Consider the following 19,745-nt stretch of genomic DNA (forward strand, 5'->3'; position numbering starts at 1 on the left):
ACCCAGCTGATCTGAATCTCACAGTTGAAAATAAAATGAAGTCAAGTCTAATATTTATAATTGCCCACATTGCATCAGTGGGCTTTACAATCTGCACTGAACGACATCCTCTGTCCCTCGACCCTCGACTGGAGTCAGGAAAAACTCCCCCAAAGAGCCACAGAGAAGGGCTTCCTCTCTCAGGACGGACGCACATGCAATAGATGTCGCGTGTACTGAACAGACCAACAAGTATACAGATTAAAATGACAGAATATCTGATACAAGTAGGTTAAGAAATATATTTGAAGAATGTGGAAGCAGAAGGACAATCATCAGGGACTCAGTCTGTTGATACACTCCGGTCCAGCAGGTGGCAGCGGTGTTTATTTGACTCTCTTTTATTTCCCGTCTGTAGCTTTAAACACCTCACAGAAGGCTGCAGTAGAGAACACTTCCTGTTATCTGGCCATTGAGACGCATTTGACATGAAGCTAAAGGTAAAATAAAGCAAATACACTCTGTTGTAAGTGATTTAGCATCAGTGAAACAGTTCCTGTTACACACTGCTTACATACACTCTCAGTGTGTGTGTTGTTTTGGCTCAAAATGTTGTGTTTTTGGTGTCTTGATGCTCATTTGTGAATTGAATGTATCCTCACTGTTGTGGAAAGTATTCAGATCCTTCTCAACCTGCTCAAGTAAAAGTATAATGAGAATACTTCATTACAAGAATAAGTCCTATATCCAAGTAAAAGTATGTAAGTATTATCAGAAAATGTACTTAAAGTATCAAAAGTAAAAGTACTCTTTGTGATGATGCATTTTCCATCCAAGAATATTCTCAACACATAAAGAAACACTTGATTTTCTTAAATGTAGTAAAGTAAAAAGTATAAAGTTAAAAAACTTAGCTAACAAACACACTGTGCTTCCTCTTTTCTTTGGTTCAGCTCTGACCGGAGATGAAGCAGCAGTACCAGGATCTCGTCCTGCAGGCGTGCGGAGCTTCATCTCTGCGTGTCGGTGCAAAGATCCAGACACTCTGGAGCGGTTACGGCGAGATCGTCAGGCTGCACCTGGAGGGCTGCGACCGGCCGTCTGTGGTCGTCAAACACGTCAAGTTCCCCGAGGAGGCCGAGCACCCAGGAGGCTGGAACACAGACCGCTCCCACATGCGTAAAGTCAGATCCTACCAGGTGGAGACACACTGGTACCAGAACTATTCCACCAATCAGAGCTGTCGGATCCCCGCCTGCATCGCTGCCTGTTCCCATGGAGACGAGATGCTGATCGTGCTGGAGGATCTGGACGTGGTCGGTTATGATCAGAGAAGGTGAGAACACAGAACGTTCTGTATGAATTGCTGACTCTGTGGGATTGTAGGTCGAGTCGTCAGCTAACCCAAACCCAACGTTCTTTTCAAGTTTCATGCTGGTTAAATCACTTTGATTGTTTTTGCTTTTAGGACCAGTGTGAAGGACAGAGAAATAAAGGCTTGCCTCAGCTGGCTTGCCCACTTCCATGCCCTCTTCCTGGACGTGGCACCAGAGGGCCTGTGGCCTGTCGGTACCTACTGGCACCTGGAGACCCGGCCAGACGAGCTGGAGGCCATGGACGACGCCGCTCTCAAAGCAGCAGCCGCAGACATCGACAGGATACTCAACGAATGTCGATTCAAGACCATCGTTCACGGAGACGCCAAGTTGGCCAACTTCTGTTTCTCCCCGAGCGGACAGGATGTAGCAGCTGTGGACTTCCAGTATGTCGGTGGAGGCTGTGGGATGAAAGATGTTGTGTATTTTTTAGGAAGCTGCATGGAGGAGAAGCAGTGTGAGAGGAGGGTGCCAGGCCTGCTGGACTTTTATTTCACAGAGCTAAAGGTAGCTGTGGAAAAAGACGTGGACTTCGCTGCCTTAGAGAAAGAGTGGAGGGAGATGTTTGCGTTCGCCTGGACAGATTTTCATCGTTTTCTGCTGGGATGGATGCCGGGACACTGGAAGATCAACCACTACAGTAAACAGCTGACCAAAGAGGTTCTGCGCAAACTGAAACAGTAACAGAACCAAAAAATGTAATTTCAGACAACCAGAGAACTGAGCAAGTGGGTTAGAGTCTGATAAAACCGTCACTGGATCAATAAAAGTTGATGAAAAATGCTCTGGCTTTTTTTTCCTGTTCTGCAGCTCTTTGAACTGAAAAAAACATTAAAACATCTTTTTAATTTTGTAGATTAAAGCGTATACATAAAAAAAGGGTCAAAACTGTTTGACACATTGACCCCATAGAAACAGATAGGATCCGATAACTGTAACTTTAAAAAATCGTGATCTTATAAATACAGAATGTGTCAAAATTTTTTCATAACAGTCAAAATAATTTGATTTGAAAAAGTGACAATATACAAACAAAGTGTCAAAAATGTTCATATCTGTATAAGAAAACAGAAAAAAAGTGACCCCCACAGATATAGAGACATAATTATTGTCACTCCATTTAATTACTACAGTTACAACAGTAATATAGTTTCTTTTTTTATTTTGGCTGTATTGATTGCAGTGGATTCAGATTGTCTGTGTGCAGGATGTGGAGACTGGCTTCTAGTTATGAGTGAAAGCAGCTCGGGGCGTTCCCGTCGTAGCCAATCAGGGTGTGACGACGCTCTTTGATGAAGGGTTCTGGTTCTGTCCGTGATACAACCTCCACAGATGGTTTGGGCCCCACTGAGATTTCTTTGTTGCACCTGTTTCGTTCTAGTTGAGTGAAGATGTGTGTCACCCTTCAACTACACTACCTGCACCAGGACCGAGCTTATTTGTGCAGGTGTGTTGCTCGCCTTTCAAACAGCCTGACGCCTGCAGGTTTTCTTTTGTTTGTCTTAACTGAACCCCTTGACACCCAAACCCCTCCACACACCTTTAGTTGTCCTGTTTTAATTATAGATATAAATATAAATACAAATATTGATTTCATAAATATTTATCATTGTTGTTGTTTTCTGTTTGAAGCTAGAAAGGTGGCAGGGTCCGCCAAATATAAACAGTATGAAACTGTGTTGTCCTTTAAGGTCAGTTTGTTTATTCAGTCATGATAAGATAAGATAATTCTTTATTGATGCCCTGAGGGGAAATTCAAATGTTGCAGCAGCACAAAGACAACGCAGCAAGTAGATAAAAGTAAGCACAAATACAAATTGAAATAGGATAGATGAAGGTAAATATACATAAAAAAATAAAAATAGGAGGTAACTACAATTGTTAAAAATGCCAAAACAAAGAGAGTTTGTTGTTTAGTTTGTTTAGGCATAAAAACAGTCAATTAAGATCTTTCTCTTCTGATTAAAATGTATTTGGGGCACTTGAGAGGTTGTCAAAGCCTATTTACCCACATTCATTATCTCCTGAAGAGGCATTTGTTGATTATTTATAAATAAATAAATATATTTTTTTATGTTTTTATGTGGGTATGGGGCTGGTTTGTAAGCATTTCACTCACAGTAGTGCCACAATGGAAACTGGAAAAACACGTTTGCAGTGTCTGTCAGAAAGTGCTGATGTTCCTGCTGGGTCACCAAATCTGACGGTCACAGAATCTGGTGCAACACCTGTTCACCAGGTTCACACCTCGCAACCAGAAACTCCAGAAAAACTAGCAAAAAAAAACAACTAGCATCACTGTTCCGGGTGTCATTAACTGTAGTTGCATATTGTCGTTTACAGATGAAGCCTCTCCGTCTCCTTGTCTCGCTGCTGAAACACCCTCCGGACTGTTTTATCTGTTTCCCCCCGATCAGCTGTTGTGAGGACGATGAGGAGGAGGAGTCGGAGGATGATGACGTTGCTTCCGGTCTCACCCGACATTACAACAACAAGGCGGACGAGCCGAGCTGGACTGAGCCGAGCCGAGCCGAGCTGAGCTGGGGCGAAGAGACGACGGTACCACCGGAGGAAAACAGGTACGAGAAGAAACATGTCCGACGCCTTTATCTCACTCCGGGTTCGCACAGTTAGACGCTTTCACGAGCTGTCATGGCGGAAACGGTTTTGTTTGTTAAACCAGCGGAGCTAGCGTTAGCATCGAGCTAACCGTGTTACCCCTGGCTTCATGATGACAAGGGTCGGAATAAAACAGAGCTGCCCCGCTTGACCTGCCTTTTAAAGCTAGTTTAATGTGTGTACGTGTTGGTTTGTGAACACGAGGGTTGTGCTGGCGAACTGTACGTGTAGCTAAGTTAATTATAAGTCACCTGGTTGAGCTCGACTCGTGATGATTTACAGCTAGTTAGTTGTTTTGACAGTTTACAGTGAAGATGACGCAACGTGGCAGGTGTCAGGAAGTGACAGGTTCAGTCTGAGCTGCTCACTTTCTCTTTTGTGTCTGGGGTTTTTGTTTTCTCCTTTTTATTATAACAAGCTAAATGTTCCTGGTGATGTTCTTTATTCTGGGTTTGTCCTTTTTTAAGTGAATCAACAAAACCCATTTAAAACACCAAAACCAACAACAGACTGAAGCACAGTGTTTGTGAAGCTCATACCTGATATACAACACTCAAGATTTAGATTTAGATTATAAGGGTTGTTGTTAAACTGTTAAATGTCCAGCCTACGTTATAATATCTTTATCACAAATGTTTGAAAACCATATTTGAGGGATCACTGCAAAAAATGTGTCGGTATCGTAATATCCTTCTCCCTAATATCGCCATCGCCATCGGCCCTAAAAAGCCACAGACCGGTTGGAGAAGTTAATAAGTATCGAGAAGACAGACTGGTTTCGGTCTGTTATGTCAGTGATCTCATACGTCACGGTCCTTATGAAACTTCTCTCAGCACATACTGTAACTTAAAGAGGCAAAACTCAGCCAAGAGACAATATTGATCATCCCATTCAAGTTCACAGTTCGTTCCCAGTTTAGCAGGTACACCTAAAAAGAGCTGCTTAGTTATTTGGTCTATGAAATGTTGAACATTGTCGATCAGTGTTTCCCAAAGCCCAAGACGACGTCCTCAAATGTCTTGTTTGTCCACAAACTCAAAGATATTCAGTTTACTGTCGAAGAGGAGGAAAGAAACCAGATAATATTCACATTTAAGAAGCTAGAATCATTATAAAAAACACTTCTCTTCTTCCACATCCTATCATAATATCTCAGTATAACAATTCAAGACAAGACACAAGAGGTCACTGAGTGTACACTTATTTATCATTTCAGCTATAAATAATGCAGCTGTCCTAAGTGACATTTCAATCACATTGGTGTAATATATGAATAATAGCCGGATATAATATGATTTAATTGGATGATCCAGCGTATTCAGAACTTCTTTCTCAGCAAGTCCTTCTGTCTTTTCACCAGAAATCCTACCACAGAAGAAGTCCTATCAGCATCGTTGGAGTCGACGACTTCCCCCACAGATGAGGCTGATGTTGTAGAGGGGGACCTTCATCCCCCCCCACTCAGATCAGGGACTGGTTTAGGTGTGTTGCTGAGTCCAGGATGGAGAGGATTTGAGGACACGCTCTCCTCAGGTGACTCCTGAGTTGTGACACTTAGCTCTCCTGAGCTCCGATTCTTCAGAGCCCACCCTGCTAGTAATATGAGCCATGGACTCTGGGGCCCTTGAAAGTCCTGTAACCCTGGTCATTAAGGCCCCCAATCAGAAGTATGAAGACCAGACCATCAACTGCTTCCTCAACTGGACCGTGGAGAGGCTGAAGAGTCACATCTCCAACGTGTACCCCAGCAAGCCGGTGAGTAGCTCTCAGGTTCGGTGGTTTTCTTGTTTTGGCAACGTTGTGGCTCTAACTGGTGTCTGGGTGGATTTAAAACCTCACCATGAGGTCCGCTCTATAGCTTTCATGCTTTAGCTCATATCACACGATGTTCATGAGCACATGGAGCCTCTCATTCACGTTGGTTTAAAAGCTGCTGGGGTTAAAAGTTCACTCTTGACCTTGAGAACCGTTGAAACATTTGTTGATGTTTGAGGTTAATTTTAGCCCCGAGGCCCAGGTCTGCTCTCGGGGCCTTTTCAGTGTCAGTGACTGTTTATGTTGCAGTACAATCTGAGGAAAAGGCCACAAGGAAGGTCTGAAATGTTATTAAAAGAGACAGTGTTTATATCTTTTATTTTCTGAGGCAAAAACACTCTTATCTGGTGACACTGTGGAGAGAACTTAGGCCAGCCAGTGACCTAAATCCACTCACCTGTTGCTGGTGTGTTTTAATAAATAAATAAAGCACATTTACACTCTTCTACACTGTATGAACCCTGTTTTGTGTCTTAGCTGTCTAAAGACCAGCGGCTGGTGTACTCAGGACGGCTCCTTCAAGACCACCTGCAGCTCAGAGATGTGCTCAGAAAGGTAAGAGCTGCTCTAGTGCTGTTTTTCCTTTGTGTGTTTACGCACAAAACTGTTATGCATCGATTTGTTCGTGTGGCAACCAACCCATATAGATTTTTAGTTGTTTTAAATGTATATATTAAATTTTTCTTCATTTAGTAGGAAGCTTTATATACAGTTATTATGCATCTTGTGAATTCTTTGCCGTTTTGCAGTCAGTGTGTATTTACGGCGACTTGTGGGAAACGATACATGTGTGAATGATTTATATCCTCGTGAAAGTTCCTTCTTTAGTCATCTATAGCTGCTCAAAATTAATTTGCCTGAATACATCTTCCTTTTTTATTTAATTCAGCTGCTTGGTGTTGGTGTTTCTCATTAATGTAGATTAAAAGACGGTTTAACTCAAAAACAATCAAGAGCTTAAAATGTGAGTCATCCACAACACTTTTATTTATTGTGCCCACATAATGTTGATGAAGTTAGATATAATTTTAAGCCTATAATGGGTCTAATAGCACATTTTATTTTGCACTGCAGTAGTTGTAGTTGTCATTTATTGTATTAGTTAGCAAAAACAAAGAAACATAAAGAAAAACAAGTTAAGCCGAATGATCAGAGACGAAAAAGAGTACTAATAAAGTACTAATAAGAATTGCCTTTAAATCATTACATAATGAGCAACAACATATTTATGTTGTACGTGTCTAAATGAAATAGGACTAATTAAGATGAGTGTGTGTTCAGGTTCAGGTTACTGTGTTTGTACCTGTCAGTAGATTTAAGAAGACAAGGCGTCCATGTTGACACATTTTACAGCACAGACAAACAAAACATGATAAGAGTACTCATGGCTCCACTGATCAGGACTGAAGAGAGAATTAACAATAAGAAAACACTGAAATTAATTAATCAAATTATTTTTCAGCCTCGTTATCTTCTAGTTATTTACCAAATAACATCTTCACAAGACGTGTAAAGAATATACTGTAGGTCTGCAGCTAACGATTATTTTCATGATGGATTACTCTGCAAAGTATTTTCTTAATTCATTGTTTTTGCTGTAAAATGTTAGATATAGGTAAAAGTCCCATTACAACTTCCCAAAGTTCAATTTTATGTCTTTTAAATGTCTTTTTTCAAAACCAACCATCATGATTATGAAGTTTAAAATCATGTTTGACAATGAAAAGCATCAAACCTACACATCTGAGAGTCTGGGGCAAATCTTTGTCAGCTCAAAAAAAAAAAGACTAAAGTGATTATTCGATAATTAAAACAGTTTACAATAAATTTTCGACTAATTGTTGTACCCCTAAAAGAGTATTTTACATCAAATCTCCAGCCTCGTCTACCCTGATTGTCAAGGGTTTGTGTGTGTTTGGCAGGTTGTTAGTTAGTAGTTTTTTTTCAAGATTTGCCCAGTTGCTGTGTGTTTGACCACACACAGCTTGTGCGCATGTCTGTGCGTGTGTTGTAAGGGAACTGAAACAGGCTGCCTGGGAAACAAAAGCTGATCTGATGTGATTTAACAACAAAGCCTCAGCATTGTGTTTGAATTCTGGCTGATTCCACACTAATCCTTCCTCTCTCTCTCTCTCTCTCTCTGTGTCTCTCTGTTTCTTGTTTTGTCTCTCTGCTCTGTTGCTGCCTTCACCTCCTCCTCTTCCTCCTCCTCCTCCTCCTCCTCCTTTTCTCTGTCTTCCTCCCACATCCTCGGCTCGTCCTGTGACCTCGTCGACCCGCAGCAGGATGAATACCACATGATGCATCTAGTGTGTGCCTCTCACAGCCCCCCAGCCTCGCCCATGCCTCGCAGCCCCTCCATGGCCAACTCTTCAGCTTCGGACTCCAGCGTGAGTAGACCGACACTCGGCTCTAATGACCTCCTCCTCCTCCTCCTCCTCTGTGTGTGTGTGGTTTATTGTTAGGATACACAAAAGGCTGTCAATACACACTCAAGTTACAAGTTTATGCTTAGTCATAGTGAAGAGCGAGGACTTCCACTCCAATGATTTACTGCTTTATATGTTGTGTAAACGGCTAAATCCTCAAGATGACACACCAGAGGCAAGGTGTGAGCGTCTGTGCTTGATAGCAGGTAGAGCTCTGCAGTCTTTTGATCTCATTCCTACTGAAACTACCTTTTGATATGAAGTTTATGATCATGGTATTGTGAGACACTTGTTGGTGTTCAGCCACTGAAACAACTGCACAGATATTAGTCAAAGGGATGGACCAATCAGAGAGATATTCTGTCAGATTCTGACCTCATTAGGTTGATCAGGTATTGACCATGACATGACTGATCCACAGTAAATACAGTTACAGTAATCGTGATTATGCATTTCAGTGTTTATGTCAGGGTTGCCCAAACTTTTCCCCTTGGGAGGGTCAAAATTTAAACTTGTTGTATTGTGTTATTAAGGTGCAAAATGTCGGGCCTACTTTCGCTTTGGGAAAAAACATAAATGACAACAGAAGAATTTTCAATTTGTGCAAACGTGCCTTCAGCTCAAATTGCAGCAAAACCATGTTTGTTCGCCTCCACTTATGTCTTCCCTTTGCCTCCTTCCCTTTGCCTCCTTCCTTTGCCTCCAACAGTCGAACACACTTCAGAAAGGAAGGACATTCTGTTTTCATTGTACTATTTATGTCAAAATGCTGATGAATGTGTTCACATGTCGTCACTCAGAGTTCAGACAGTGCCGGCACCGCCTCCTCTGCCAACACACCAAATCAGGACAGTCAGCCAGCCTCCTCCTCTTCTGTCCCAGGAAGTTATGACGGCCTGAGGTATCGCGGCGGCTTCCCCCCGTACGACCCTCAGGGCCCACCTGCTGTCCCTCAGTGGTAAGCAAGTCTCTGACACCACAGTATAACTGGTATACAACCCTTTTTCATGGATGTTTTGGTCCTACTGTCAACTGCAAAACCACAACATTTTTTCCTGAGCAGAAACACAAAACTCAGCCTATGATTGAGATAATCTTGTCGTATTTTAATTGTAAAAAATGAGTTCTCTGTGTTGTCAAACAATTGTTTTACCAAGAAGTCTTTAGTACAGACATCTCATTTGTTACACAAATGCAGCCCTCTTAAAATGTACATTAAATTACCATCTGAGCCGTATAATGTAATGTAATCCAATAAATCAGTCCTGCAGTAAATCAGGCCTTTTAAGAAGCTTAAATCAGTTTTTGTTGAGACTGCGAGACAGTCGCTGATTCAACACTATTGTCTGTTTGTGGTTTGTGTTGGATTGAATTACACTGAAAGCAGAAGTGTAGAATAAGTTTGCGGTTTGTGATCGTGATGTTGCAAATGCTCAAGCACAGCGCCAAGATGATAAGAAGATGTTACAAAATCTTTAAGAATATTTCCAGTACAGTGAAAACTAAAAAGAGTTGTCCGCACTGTTAACACGTGTATAATAACGAACGTGACTTTCTTCCACAGGCCAGATGGAGCCCAGGTTCCTCTGCAAGGCGGCCTCCCTGCCAACATGCCCCCCCACCCCATGTACATGCCCATGCAGATGCTGTGGTGGCAGCAGATGTATGCACGTCACTACTACATGCAATAGTGAGTTGAAGAAATGTGTCAGTAAACGATCAGCACAGATTTGATCTTTTTCCGTTTACTTCACGTTAAAACTTTGTCATTGTGTTTTCTTCTCCTCTTCCTCCCTCTCATCAGTCAAGCAGCAGTAGCCGCCTCTCAGCCTCCCAGCGCCTCCCCTCCTCCCTCTCCCTCCCCCTCCTCACCCCATCAGCCCGCCCAGCCCAACGAAGCCGTGCAGCCCCCTCTGGGTCCCAACCCGGACCCCAACCCTTTACCAGAGAACCAGCCGGCCAACCCCAACATCCAGATGAACGCGCAGGGCGGTGCCGTGTTGAACGATGACGAGCTGAACCGCGATTGGCTGGACTGGCTGTACACAGTGTCTCGCGCTGGCGTCCTGCTCAGCATCGTGTACTTCTACTCCTCCTTCAGCCGCTTCGTCATGGTGGTTGGCGCCATGCTGCTTGTCTACCTGTGAGTCAACGCTGCACAACACTGAAAAAACATGTATTTACAGATACATATTTAACTTTTCTCACATATATGTCACGTGAAAAAGCTTCAAACCCAAGTCAGACAGAATGTTTATGTTTGTATTGTGTTTTTTTTCCCAGGCATCAGGCCGGTTGGTTTCCCTTCAGGCCGGATCAGCAGAACCTTCGAGGAGGAGAAAGAGCCAGAGCTCCTCAGGAGGAAGCAGAGAGACACCAGGACATACAGGAAATTGTGAGTGGAAGAATGTCTCTCAGCCTCCTTAGCCTCCATTTTGTACTTAGCTCTCATCGTGAGACCATCAGCACCATGCGCCAAACCCCTCACACCATCTCCTCTGTGGGTGTGTGTGCACTGCAACAAATCATATCAAAGTATCTCCTTACTCTCTGACACTGTAGTGGACGCTGTTGACCAATCTATGCCAGTAAGGCCACGATAATTACAGTAATCACATAATTCAGGGTCACAGTTGCACGTGCATGTGTCTGGAGGCAGGTGCAGAAACATTCAGCAGTCCTTATTGTCTGTCTTGTTCTTCTTGAAGCCACACAGCAGCAATTAAATCCGACTTTTGTTTTTGTCTGCATCACGCTCGTCCACACAGATTCATACCACACAGGGAATGTTTCAGAAGCATTATGCCTCCCCGGTTTTGACTCTTTTTGGGCCTTTTCATGGCTCTATTTGAAAGTACAGCTTGAAGAGCAGCAGGAAACGGGATGAGAGAGAGAGGGGGATGACATGCAGCAAACGGCCACAGGTCAGATTCGAACTGTGTGCCGCTGCGGTGAGGACACAGCCTCTGTACATGGGGTGCACGTTCTTTAAAATGAGCTATCAGGGCGCCTTGCTCAGATTTTGTTAATTTGGTCATTTTTTCTTGATTTTTGTGCTTCTACCACGTTTAAGTAGGCCGTGTTTGTCATTGATTCTTGTTTGATTGACTGGTTTCCTGATGCTGTCCTATCCCGCACGGGCCGAACCAGTCCGTGCAGTTTGACACGGCTGCCAACATAAATAGACGTACTGTGTATTTTAAGCAGAGCAGGGCGGAGAGCCACTTCTGGGATGCTTTGGAAACCCACTGCAGCGCGTCAGGTGGAATCACAAGCATTGTCTAGAATGGCCGTGATGATTGCCTCGTGGACTCAAGCAGTTGACTTCTGACTTATTTTTCTGTCTGCATGGAGACTTTAAGCTGCATCATGCTGAAAGAAACGGAAAATAAAGCTGAGACCTGAACACACATTTAATTTTCCCCATTTTCTAGCCCTCTGTTGTGTCTTCTTGTATGCCTCTGCCATGTAGTTTTGCAGCTGTGTTACAATCAGAGAATAAAAAATTATTCAGATCTCTAAATTACTCAAGGAATCAATTTTAGCTCTCGAATTGAGCTGACATTTTTAATCATTTTTCAGATGAAGAAGAAAAACTAGAAAAACTAGAAAACACTAGAAAGATGGGCTAAAAAAGCCCCATGATGCAGAGTTACTGGTAATTAGTTGTGGAAAAAACACTTGGATTCTTCTTGGATCATTTGTTCTTTGAGACACGAGTGAAGTTTTTGAAGAATTGAATTTTTGGAGAAAAAGCCCAAAGCATTTCATTCATTGACAAATGCAATGATCAGATTGTTTGTCTGACTATAGTCTAACGTCCTCATTATATTCTGTCTCTCTAACGATGACTGTCTGTGTCCCAGGAACGTCTGATGGATGAGGGGATAGAGGACGATGACAGTGGTGAGGAAGGAGGCGGAGGCCCTGAGGACCAGGCAGCCGCTGCTCTCCCTGAGCCGAACTTCCTCACCACCGCGTGGTCCTTCATCAGCACCTTCTTCACCTCGCTCATCCCCGAGGGACGACCCCACCCGGCCAACTAGACAGACCCCACCCCTCTGGCCTACCTCTCAAATACCCCCCCGTCCTCCTGCCAGCAGGTACACAAGTATCACCATTCCCACCTTCATCTTCACTGTCCTGAATACCCCCTTTACCCCCGGTACCACCGCGGCCAGTCGGCGACAAACCTCCTACAAGCTGCCAACAAACTGACTGATACTTAAAACAGGCTCCTCTGAAGTTTAAGAGCAGAAGCAGTGAGTTCTGCAGGCGGCGGGTGAACAAACTGACATTTAGAAAGTAAATATGACGCTGTGTTAACGGAGAAAACGCTTCAGCAGTGAAAGGTTTTTTTTGTTTTGTTTTTCTTTCATCGGTCGTGAATTCATTGAGACGTGTTGATGGTAAGAGACACCAGAGGGAGCTGTCTTCCATTTTAAACAGTGATGAGGTCATAATGAGGGATGTGACACAGACCAAGAAAAAAAGAGAGTCTCCCTGAAAGGACAGGGAGATGTTTGTCCTGAACAAACCATGAAAAACCGCATCCCCAAAGACATTTTCATGTATGCACACGATGTGCATAATGACATTGCAGCTACTGAAGCACATTGTTTTCCCACTTTGTGTATTTGAACATTATCTATTTACACATGTAAGTATATGCATCTTTAATTCCTGAATATAAGCTTTTTTTGAATAAAAATCTTGCTGCGGTTCGACTCGTCTGCTGGTGTTTACTCCCTGTTGTCCTCTCTGACGTCCTGCAGGTGGCAGCAGTCTCACACACAGATGTTAAACTAGTTTCAGCTTGAACTTCCTTGTGTAGGACTTGGATGTAAATTGTCTTGATTCAACAATAATTCATATATCTTTAAGTTCAGCATGTTTACAGTTAAATTCTGCTTGTAGATAAACCCCAAATTATTTATATTTCCTTATTCTTAGGTATTTTATTATTTTCATATCGTTTCCAGTGCTCAGCAGTCAATGAAATTGTGACTTTGTGATTACTTAAAATGTTCCATGGCATGTGATTATAATAATACTAATAGTAAAGACAGTAATTTAAAAAACAAAGCAACAGAATGCTCCACATAAGCCAACAAATTAATAATTAATTAGAGCAAATTATAAGAAAAAGGAAACACAAGCAGATAAAAATAAATTAAGATAAAAGAAAAAAGTAAGAGATGATGCTGACTGTTGCTTTATTAACTTCTGTTATTATGTGTAATTATGTATTAGATGGCAGAGTGGCAAATGTGTATGAAAGTGCACAATACAGTATATGAATATACACTATATACAACTACGCATTCGTAAGAAACATTTCCTTCCTCAAGGCCTTTGTTGTTTCAGAATTTAGCAGCCTGGCTTTTGAGGATAGCAGTCAGTCAGAGACTGAAACAGTCCAACAACTAATGTTTGGGTTGCCAGTTTTGTATCATTCATGGTCCCCAGAGAATGAATCCTGTTGACAGTCAGGTCTCTAACTAGTACAAATACTTGTGTTTATGTCCAAATATCTGCTAACCAATGACGTTCCCAACAGCCACTGCCATTTTAACACTGAAAATGGTCAACATTAGTGTGTTAGCGCTGTCATTGAGATCATTTTAGCCAGCTGATGTTCGCATGTAGCTCAAAGTACCACTATGCCTAAGTTCAGCCTCACAGAGCTGCTAGGCATTGTGTGTAGACTCTTAGTGTTGTTGCAAATGATGGTAAATGCCTTGCTCAAGGGCAGCTCAGTTGTAGAGAGGGAGCAGGGCCGTATCTATAATATATACAGTAACCTACAGCTGATTTGGCCCCCTCAAATGTGTTGACTTCTGTATGCATCTATACACTGAGGTGACCTTCAGCACAAGGCGTCACCGTGATGTACAGACTTTATGAAGTAGTTTTAACACCAGGTTGTCCTTGAGTTTTGAAAGAACCTCAGCGGAAGTTTGTGTTTCGTCTCTGTTGGACGTTAAAGTAAAACATTCTCCGGCTAACGTCGCTCTGACACTCTGCTCACAGATAGAGAGGTGAGCAGGGAAGCAGCTCAGACAGCGATGCACTTCAGAGAGTCCTCCAAAACCCCCTAATCAAATGACCATGGATTTTTGTGTAGTTGGTCGTACAAGGCCCAATTAATTATGCATGACAGCGGCTTGACGGCCATTTGATTTCGTTACGCGCGCCCCCGCCGAGCCGCCGATCCAATCAGGTTAGGACCCCCCTCCTCCTCCTCCTCCTCTCTCTGCAGGTCTGGGTTTGACTCCCCTTATCGGAGGGGCGGATTTCTTTAAGAGGGTGTTTGGGGTCTTGTAGGACATTTCATCATCATAATAAGTCCCTCGTTGTTATTCAGCCCGGCTCCCTCCCCGTTTCCCTGCTATCAGGCCTCGTTGTCTTTGGAGAGGCAGCAGTTGGGCTGGACACATGCCACAGAGATACACTGAGTTTATTAAGTAAACACAGAGGAGATGGGGGTGAGAGATAGAGAGAGTGTGTGACACCAGATGGTGATGCTCTGTAGCACCTGCTTTCACTAAAAGTACCCCGACTGAGCATGTGCAGCAAAAGTTGGCGTTTAGACTAAAACCAGACCGATTTTTGCTCATCACAGATATATTGGATTTGATGTGTCAACCACATAGTATCAAAAAAGCAGAACATAAATGCCAGAGACTTGTTTTAAGGTAATCAACTCAACAGACAAACTTAAAGACAACTAAAACTAAGGAGGGGATGAAGTGCAGGTGGAGAAACAGGTGAGGGGAATTAGAGGAAACAAGAGTCCAGTATAGCTCTGGTATACACTCCGGCATGTGTCAGAGGCAATGTTATACAATATGTTAAGTGGATTTCCTTTGCTGTCTGACACTGAAAGGAAAAGTTGCATCTTTTGGCCCTGTGTAATCCTCAAACTGTCAAAAGCACAGACCAGATATGATTTACATGATTATCTTGTGATTCAATTGATTCCCAAAAGTAGCTGCATCCACATCAAGTCCAGTACGGCTAACGCAGAGCATCAGCTTAGAGCTCAAATGTGACATTTTGAGTCACAGTGCAGGAAGTTTGTAGCCGTACAGTGTCACTACTGAGTAGGATTTTAATAATCTATGATCGTAAACCTCTTGAGCTCATTTTAACCAGCGGAGGAAGGTGCTTTCAGATCTTACACTTAAATAAAAGTTGCATTAACACAAAAAAAACAACTCTTTTACAAGTAAAATGTATTAAAAATTATACTTAATGCTGCTCTAATCAAAATGTTTATGGCATTTGCAAAAGATAAAGAAGATTTAAGATAAAAACAATAAACCTACTGTGCACAACCTGCTCAGCACCAAACAGCAGACGGACAAAGTTAGCGATTAGCTGGTGAACACGGCAGAGCATTCAGCAGGTGAAGAGTCACATATTTCCCTCAGGAGTTGGTGGAGACCAAAAACAGAGCTACAATTAGAGTCAGTATTTGACTTTCATTCATCAGGTGAACGAAAACTCATCACTCAAGGTGACTGTTTTCTGTTAACGAACATGCATATATGTTGACGGTGTGTTTACAGCTCACTGCACTGCCCTCCAGTGGCCAAATTCAAGTTACAGCCGCTGTAAGTGATACATTTTTATTAAAGTAAGTGTTAAATAGCTCGATATTCCAACAGTTATCGCTGTTATAGAGTGTTTGGTCAGTAACTCTTGTCTCTCCATCCCCTGCTCAATTCATTTTCTAGTATCCCTGCCAACTTTATCCAGTCAGGACAGAGAACTGTTTGCTCCAAGTGACGTAGAGAGGAGGGAGGGGATGCTAACGTGATGACAACGCTTACAGCTGCTCTAAGTATTAAAGTAAAAGTAGGTGTTATAGTATTATATATATTATTTCTACTGGTGCATCAGCAGCAAAGCAGCATTTTAGTGTTTCAGCTTCATGAGAGCTCAGATTTATTTCACTGTTCTTTACAGTTCACCATCTGCTGTTCCAGTTTTGTTATGACATGTTATCTTATGATATAAACCAAAAATGAAAGAAAAACAGCACGATGGAGCACGGCACAAGCCAAGGTAAAAATACACTGTGTGCTTCTCACACAAATCAAGCTGAAACACCTGGAGCTGATCACATTGACCTTGTTTAATTACATCTGCATCAAGTATCAGCTTGCTGATTGGAGGTGTAAATAACTACAGCTGTTAGATGAATGTGTCAGATTTCCTTCTGAAGTGTTTTGGGAGTAAATCCCTCAAACACCATTTTAGGGTCCCACATCCACAAATCACTGCAGCAGCCTGACTGTATTTTGTATTCCAGCCATTTGTGGTCAGGAAGAGAAATAAGTTGGAGCTCTGTCAGGAAGTCCTGTCGTCTCTTTTTTTGTCCTCGGACAACTTTGCTTTCAAGGTGTATTTCCTCTAAAACGATTTCCCAACAGGTTTCACATTTCACCACAAACTCCTGTGTGTGTCTGCGTCCTTTGTCCTCCCCGAAGCACTTTGTGGCCTGTTTGTTAAAAGCGCTTTTATCGCTAAATTTGACTTGGCACGTCTTGTCAGGAGAGATTGCGGCTGATGAGTCTCTCGACCTGCAGATAAAACATCCATTAAGTGGTTTTGTCTGGGCCCATTCTGTGCTCTTACCCTATTAGCATATTGTTAGCCATTTGCGAGATGGTGCAGCAATGGATCCACGCTGTCGTTGTGCAGCCAGTCACCACGCCATAAAGAACCACCTCTCACTCTGCTGCTGTGCCAAATGTCATCTCCGACATTGTAATGCTCGCCGGCTGTCCTCCGCCAGACGATTCAAATGACCGCTAAAAGCCGGAGGGAAGGAAAAAAGGGCCAAAATGCAAAATTGATGGAAATGACATTAGATTCAGCTCATGCTCCTCACTGTGTAAATTATGCCCCAAAATGGACTCTCTGGCCCGACTGTTCGCTCCAATTTGTTAGGCCATACCTCACGGTGGCTTGTCTTGCCCTTCCCCTCTCCCTTTAATCCAATCAGAGCCACACTGGATGTTATTTATTTGTTTATTTATTTATTTTCGAAGGATGTAACCGATTCTTATCAGGGCCGAAGTGGGGCCTTCTTCCTGGTGAAACGGTGACTAACGTCCAGCCATCGATCCGTCAGTTCGTCTGCGGTGGCGGGTGATGCTTCTGGTGATAGACTGTGTGTGTGTGTGTGTGTTTGTGTGTGTTTATATGTATGAGTGCGTGCACTTTGTGTACAGGAGTCAATAGTGCAGATATGGGTGTGTGTTTCAGTCCATAGATTGTGATTGAACATGTACACATGAACACTAACCAGGCTAAAGGAGCATTATTTCTCATCCGATTTAATTCCTGACATTGTTTTATTTTATTTTTAGTGATGAATGAAGATTTTTTGATCCATTCAAACATCTACATCAAGTGCCGTAAATGTTGATGCTCATATTCTTCTGTTACGCCCATAAAAGTGTCGGCAAAATGCCTAAAATGTAAAAATCTATAACATTTTGCTGCTTCCATCTAAAGATGCTGTTCCTGCGTTTCAGTTCCAGGTCTATTAGTGTTACAGAACATTGTGATATATGACCAAACTTAATGTTTATATAACAAACTGCTCAGTATTTCTGAGTGAGCATTTTTGGTCCAATCCGTCTCATTAAGTCTGTTTTTTCATTTTCTCATTTTTGACAGGATCACAGTCTCTTTCATTTAACCTTTGTATACTTTTTTTTTTGCATGAAACATCTTCAGTTAAACAAGAATAAAGCTCCTGTCATTCTATATTTTTCCTATTATTGTTATTAGGTATATATGACGTCATCTTGGGAACAAAACAGATCATTTGCTCAAGATAATGGGTTAAATACCTTGTTTTTGAGACAGAAAAACAAAAGCATTAACAAAAAATGAACTCAGGATCTCGAGATAACAGAATAACGTAAAATTATACGGAGTACTCGATTCTGATTGGCTGCAGGGTGTCAATTAACGTTGTTCAAGTGAAATTGTCTGCTCACCGTTCTAAATTAAAGCGTGTATCTAAAATGAGTGGCATCAGACAACTCAGCGTTTGTTGGGGACTACTTTCAAGGGCGGATGAATACATATTTGCAAACTGTAGTGAGCGTGAAGTCAGACACAGTCGTATGGCATCAGCCTTTGTTAAGATATCATTGTTATTCCTGTAAATATTAAATATTAACTGTATTAAAGACTCAGGCAGAGAGATTTTTCACAACCTGGCAACCCAAAGGTTTTTACATCAGATATCATTAACCATTCATGTTTTCCTGCTCATATCATCCTGCACTCAGCGTTAATGTTACTCATGACTTCTGTCCTGTGTAAATAATTAATGCCTTGCCTTCAGAGTCTGTGACATCACCTCCATCGGTTCAGGAGAGTCTTGTGGTTGTTGTCGCCCGCAGCGACCCCGACGTTCCTTCATCTCTCTCCACACGTCGTCCATTATTTTCACAGCAGACATTTTAAATTGTTTGAGAACACAAAGGTGTTACTGTTGACATCAATGATGGCTCTGTTCTGTTCAGGTGTGAAGGTCACAACAATGTGACAGTGAGCCATCAATATTTTATTATTTACACCAGTGCTCTGGATGTTTGTCACTGCTTCTGGTGATGGGAGGACTTCTCTTTTGATGCTTTTGAACATGTGATTATATTTGCAACTGCAGATTATATTCATTATTAATTCATCTGTGGATTATTTTCACAATTAATTGATTAATCGTTTAGTCTATCAAATGTCAAAGTGACCATTCATGATCCAGCCAACAGTCCCAAACCCAAAGACTCTTCATTTGCTGTCAAAGAGAAGCAGCAAATCCTCACATTTAATAATCTGGAACCAGGAGACATGTTTGCTTGAAAAATAACTATAATGTTGAATCAATTCTCAAAATATTTGGCAACTTTTCTTCCGAGGTACTCATCAATTAATCGACTAAATGCTGTCGTTTAAGGATGTCTTGGGTTTATAAACACGCTCACGTGGACTCGATGGAAACCTCTTGTTCATCAGATAATTGAGGCTTGTTGTCCTGCAGATTAAATCTATTTGAAAAACGTTAAAACCTGGTGATCTCCTCCTGGATTAGGAGCATTTGTACGAAGGTCAGCGTGCTGTCCTGAACAAAGAGGAACATCTTTTCTCCAGTGTTGACTTAATAAACATGTCTGGTTGCAAGAAACGGTTCCAGATCTGATCCATCAAAGATTTGTGACTTGTTATTTCAATAATTAAGGCAAAATTTAATTACTTTCTAGTAACGTTTCACCTCCTTGTCTGATCCAAATTCTGTCAGACTTTTGCAGGAATAAAAATGGATCGATTTTTTTTAATTAGATGCACAGTAGACTAGAAAACAATGAACACAACGAGGGGCTGAGCTTGTAAAAATCTTCAGAAATATGCCGTCCAAGAGGTTCTCTGCAGCTCCAGAAAAGGCTTCCTTATACATTATTATAATGTTATTATTCAGATTCACGATGCCTCTGATGG

At 42.1% G+C, this 19,745-nt stretch overlaps 2 protein-coding genes across 2 annotated transcripts; both read left to right on the top strand.

Annotated features, from left to right (window-relative positions):
- The first annotated feature begins 428 nt into the window (after positions 1–428).
- Positions 429–2,138, top strand: pkdc (protein kinase-like domain containing). Its single transcript, XM_073485696.1, has 3 exons — positions 429–479; positions 933–1,315; positions 1,448–2,138. The coding sequence occupies exons 2-3, from the start codon at positions 945–947 to the stop codon at positions 2,037–2,039; spliced, it is 963 nt and encodes a 320-aa protein (XP_073341797.1). The 5' UTR covers positions 429–479; positions 933–944; the 3' UTR covers positions 2,040–2,138.
- A 1,697-nt stretch (positions 2,139–3,835) lies between these two features.
- herpud2 (HERPUD family member 2) lies at positions 3,836–12,944 on the top strand. The gene is made up of 9 exons (XM_073485755.1): positions 3,836–3,934; positions 5,336–5,730; positions 6,268–6,345; positions 8,073–8,180; positions 9,020–9,177; positions 9,784–9,909; positions 10,024–10,362; positions 10,503–10,614; positions 12,086–12,944. The coding sequence occupies exons 2-9, from the start codon at positions 5,584–5,586 to the stop codon at positions 12,263–12,265; spliced, it is 1,248 nt and encodes a 415-aa protein (XP_073341856.1). The 5' UTR covers positions 3,836–3,934; positions 5,336–5,583; the 3' UTR covers positions 12,266–12,944.
- Positions 12,945–19,745: the final 6,801 nt, after the last annotated feature.

Source organism: Pagrus major, chromosome 17 (genome assembly GCF_040436345.1).
Source record: "Pagrus major chromosome 17, Pma_NU_1.0".
In the NCBI taxonomy this organism is placed as follows: domain Eukaryota; kingdom Metazoa; phylum Chordata; class Actinopteri; order Spariformes; family Sparidae; genus Pagrus; species Pagrus major.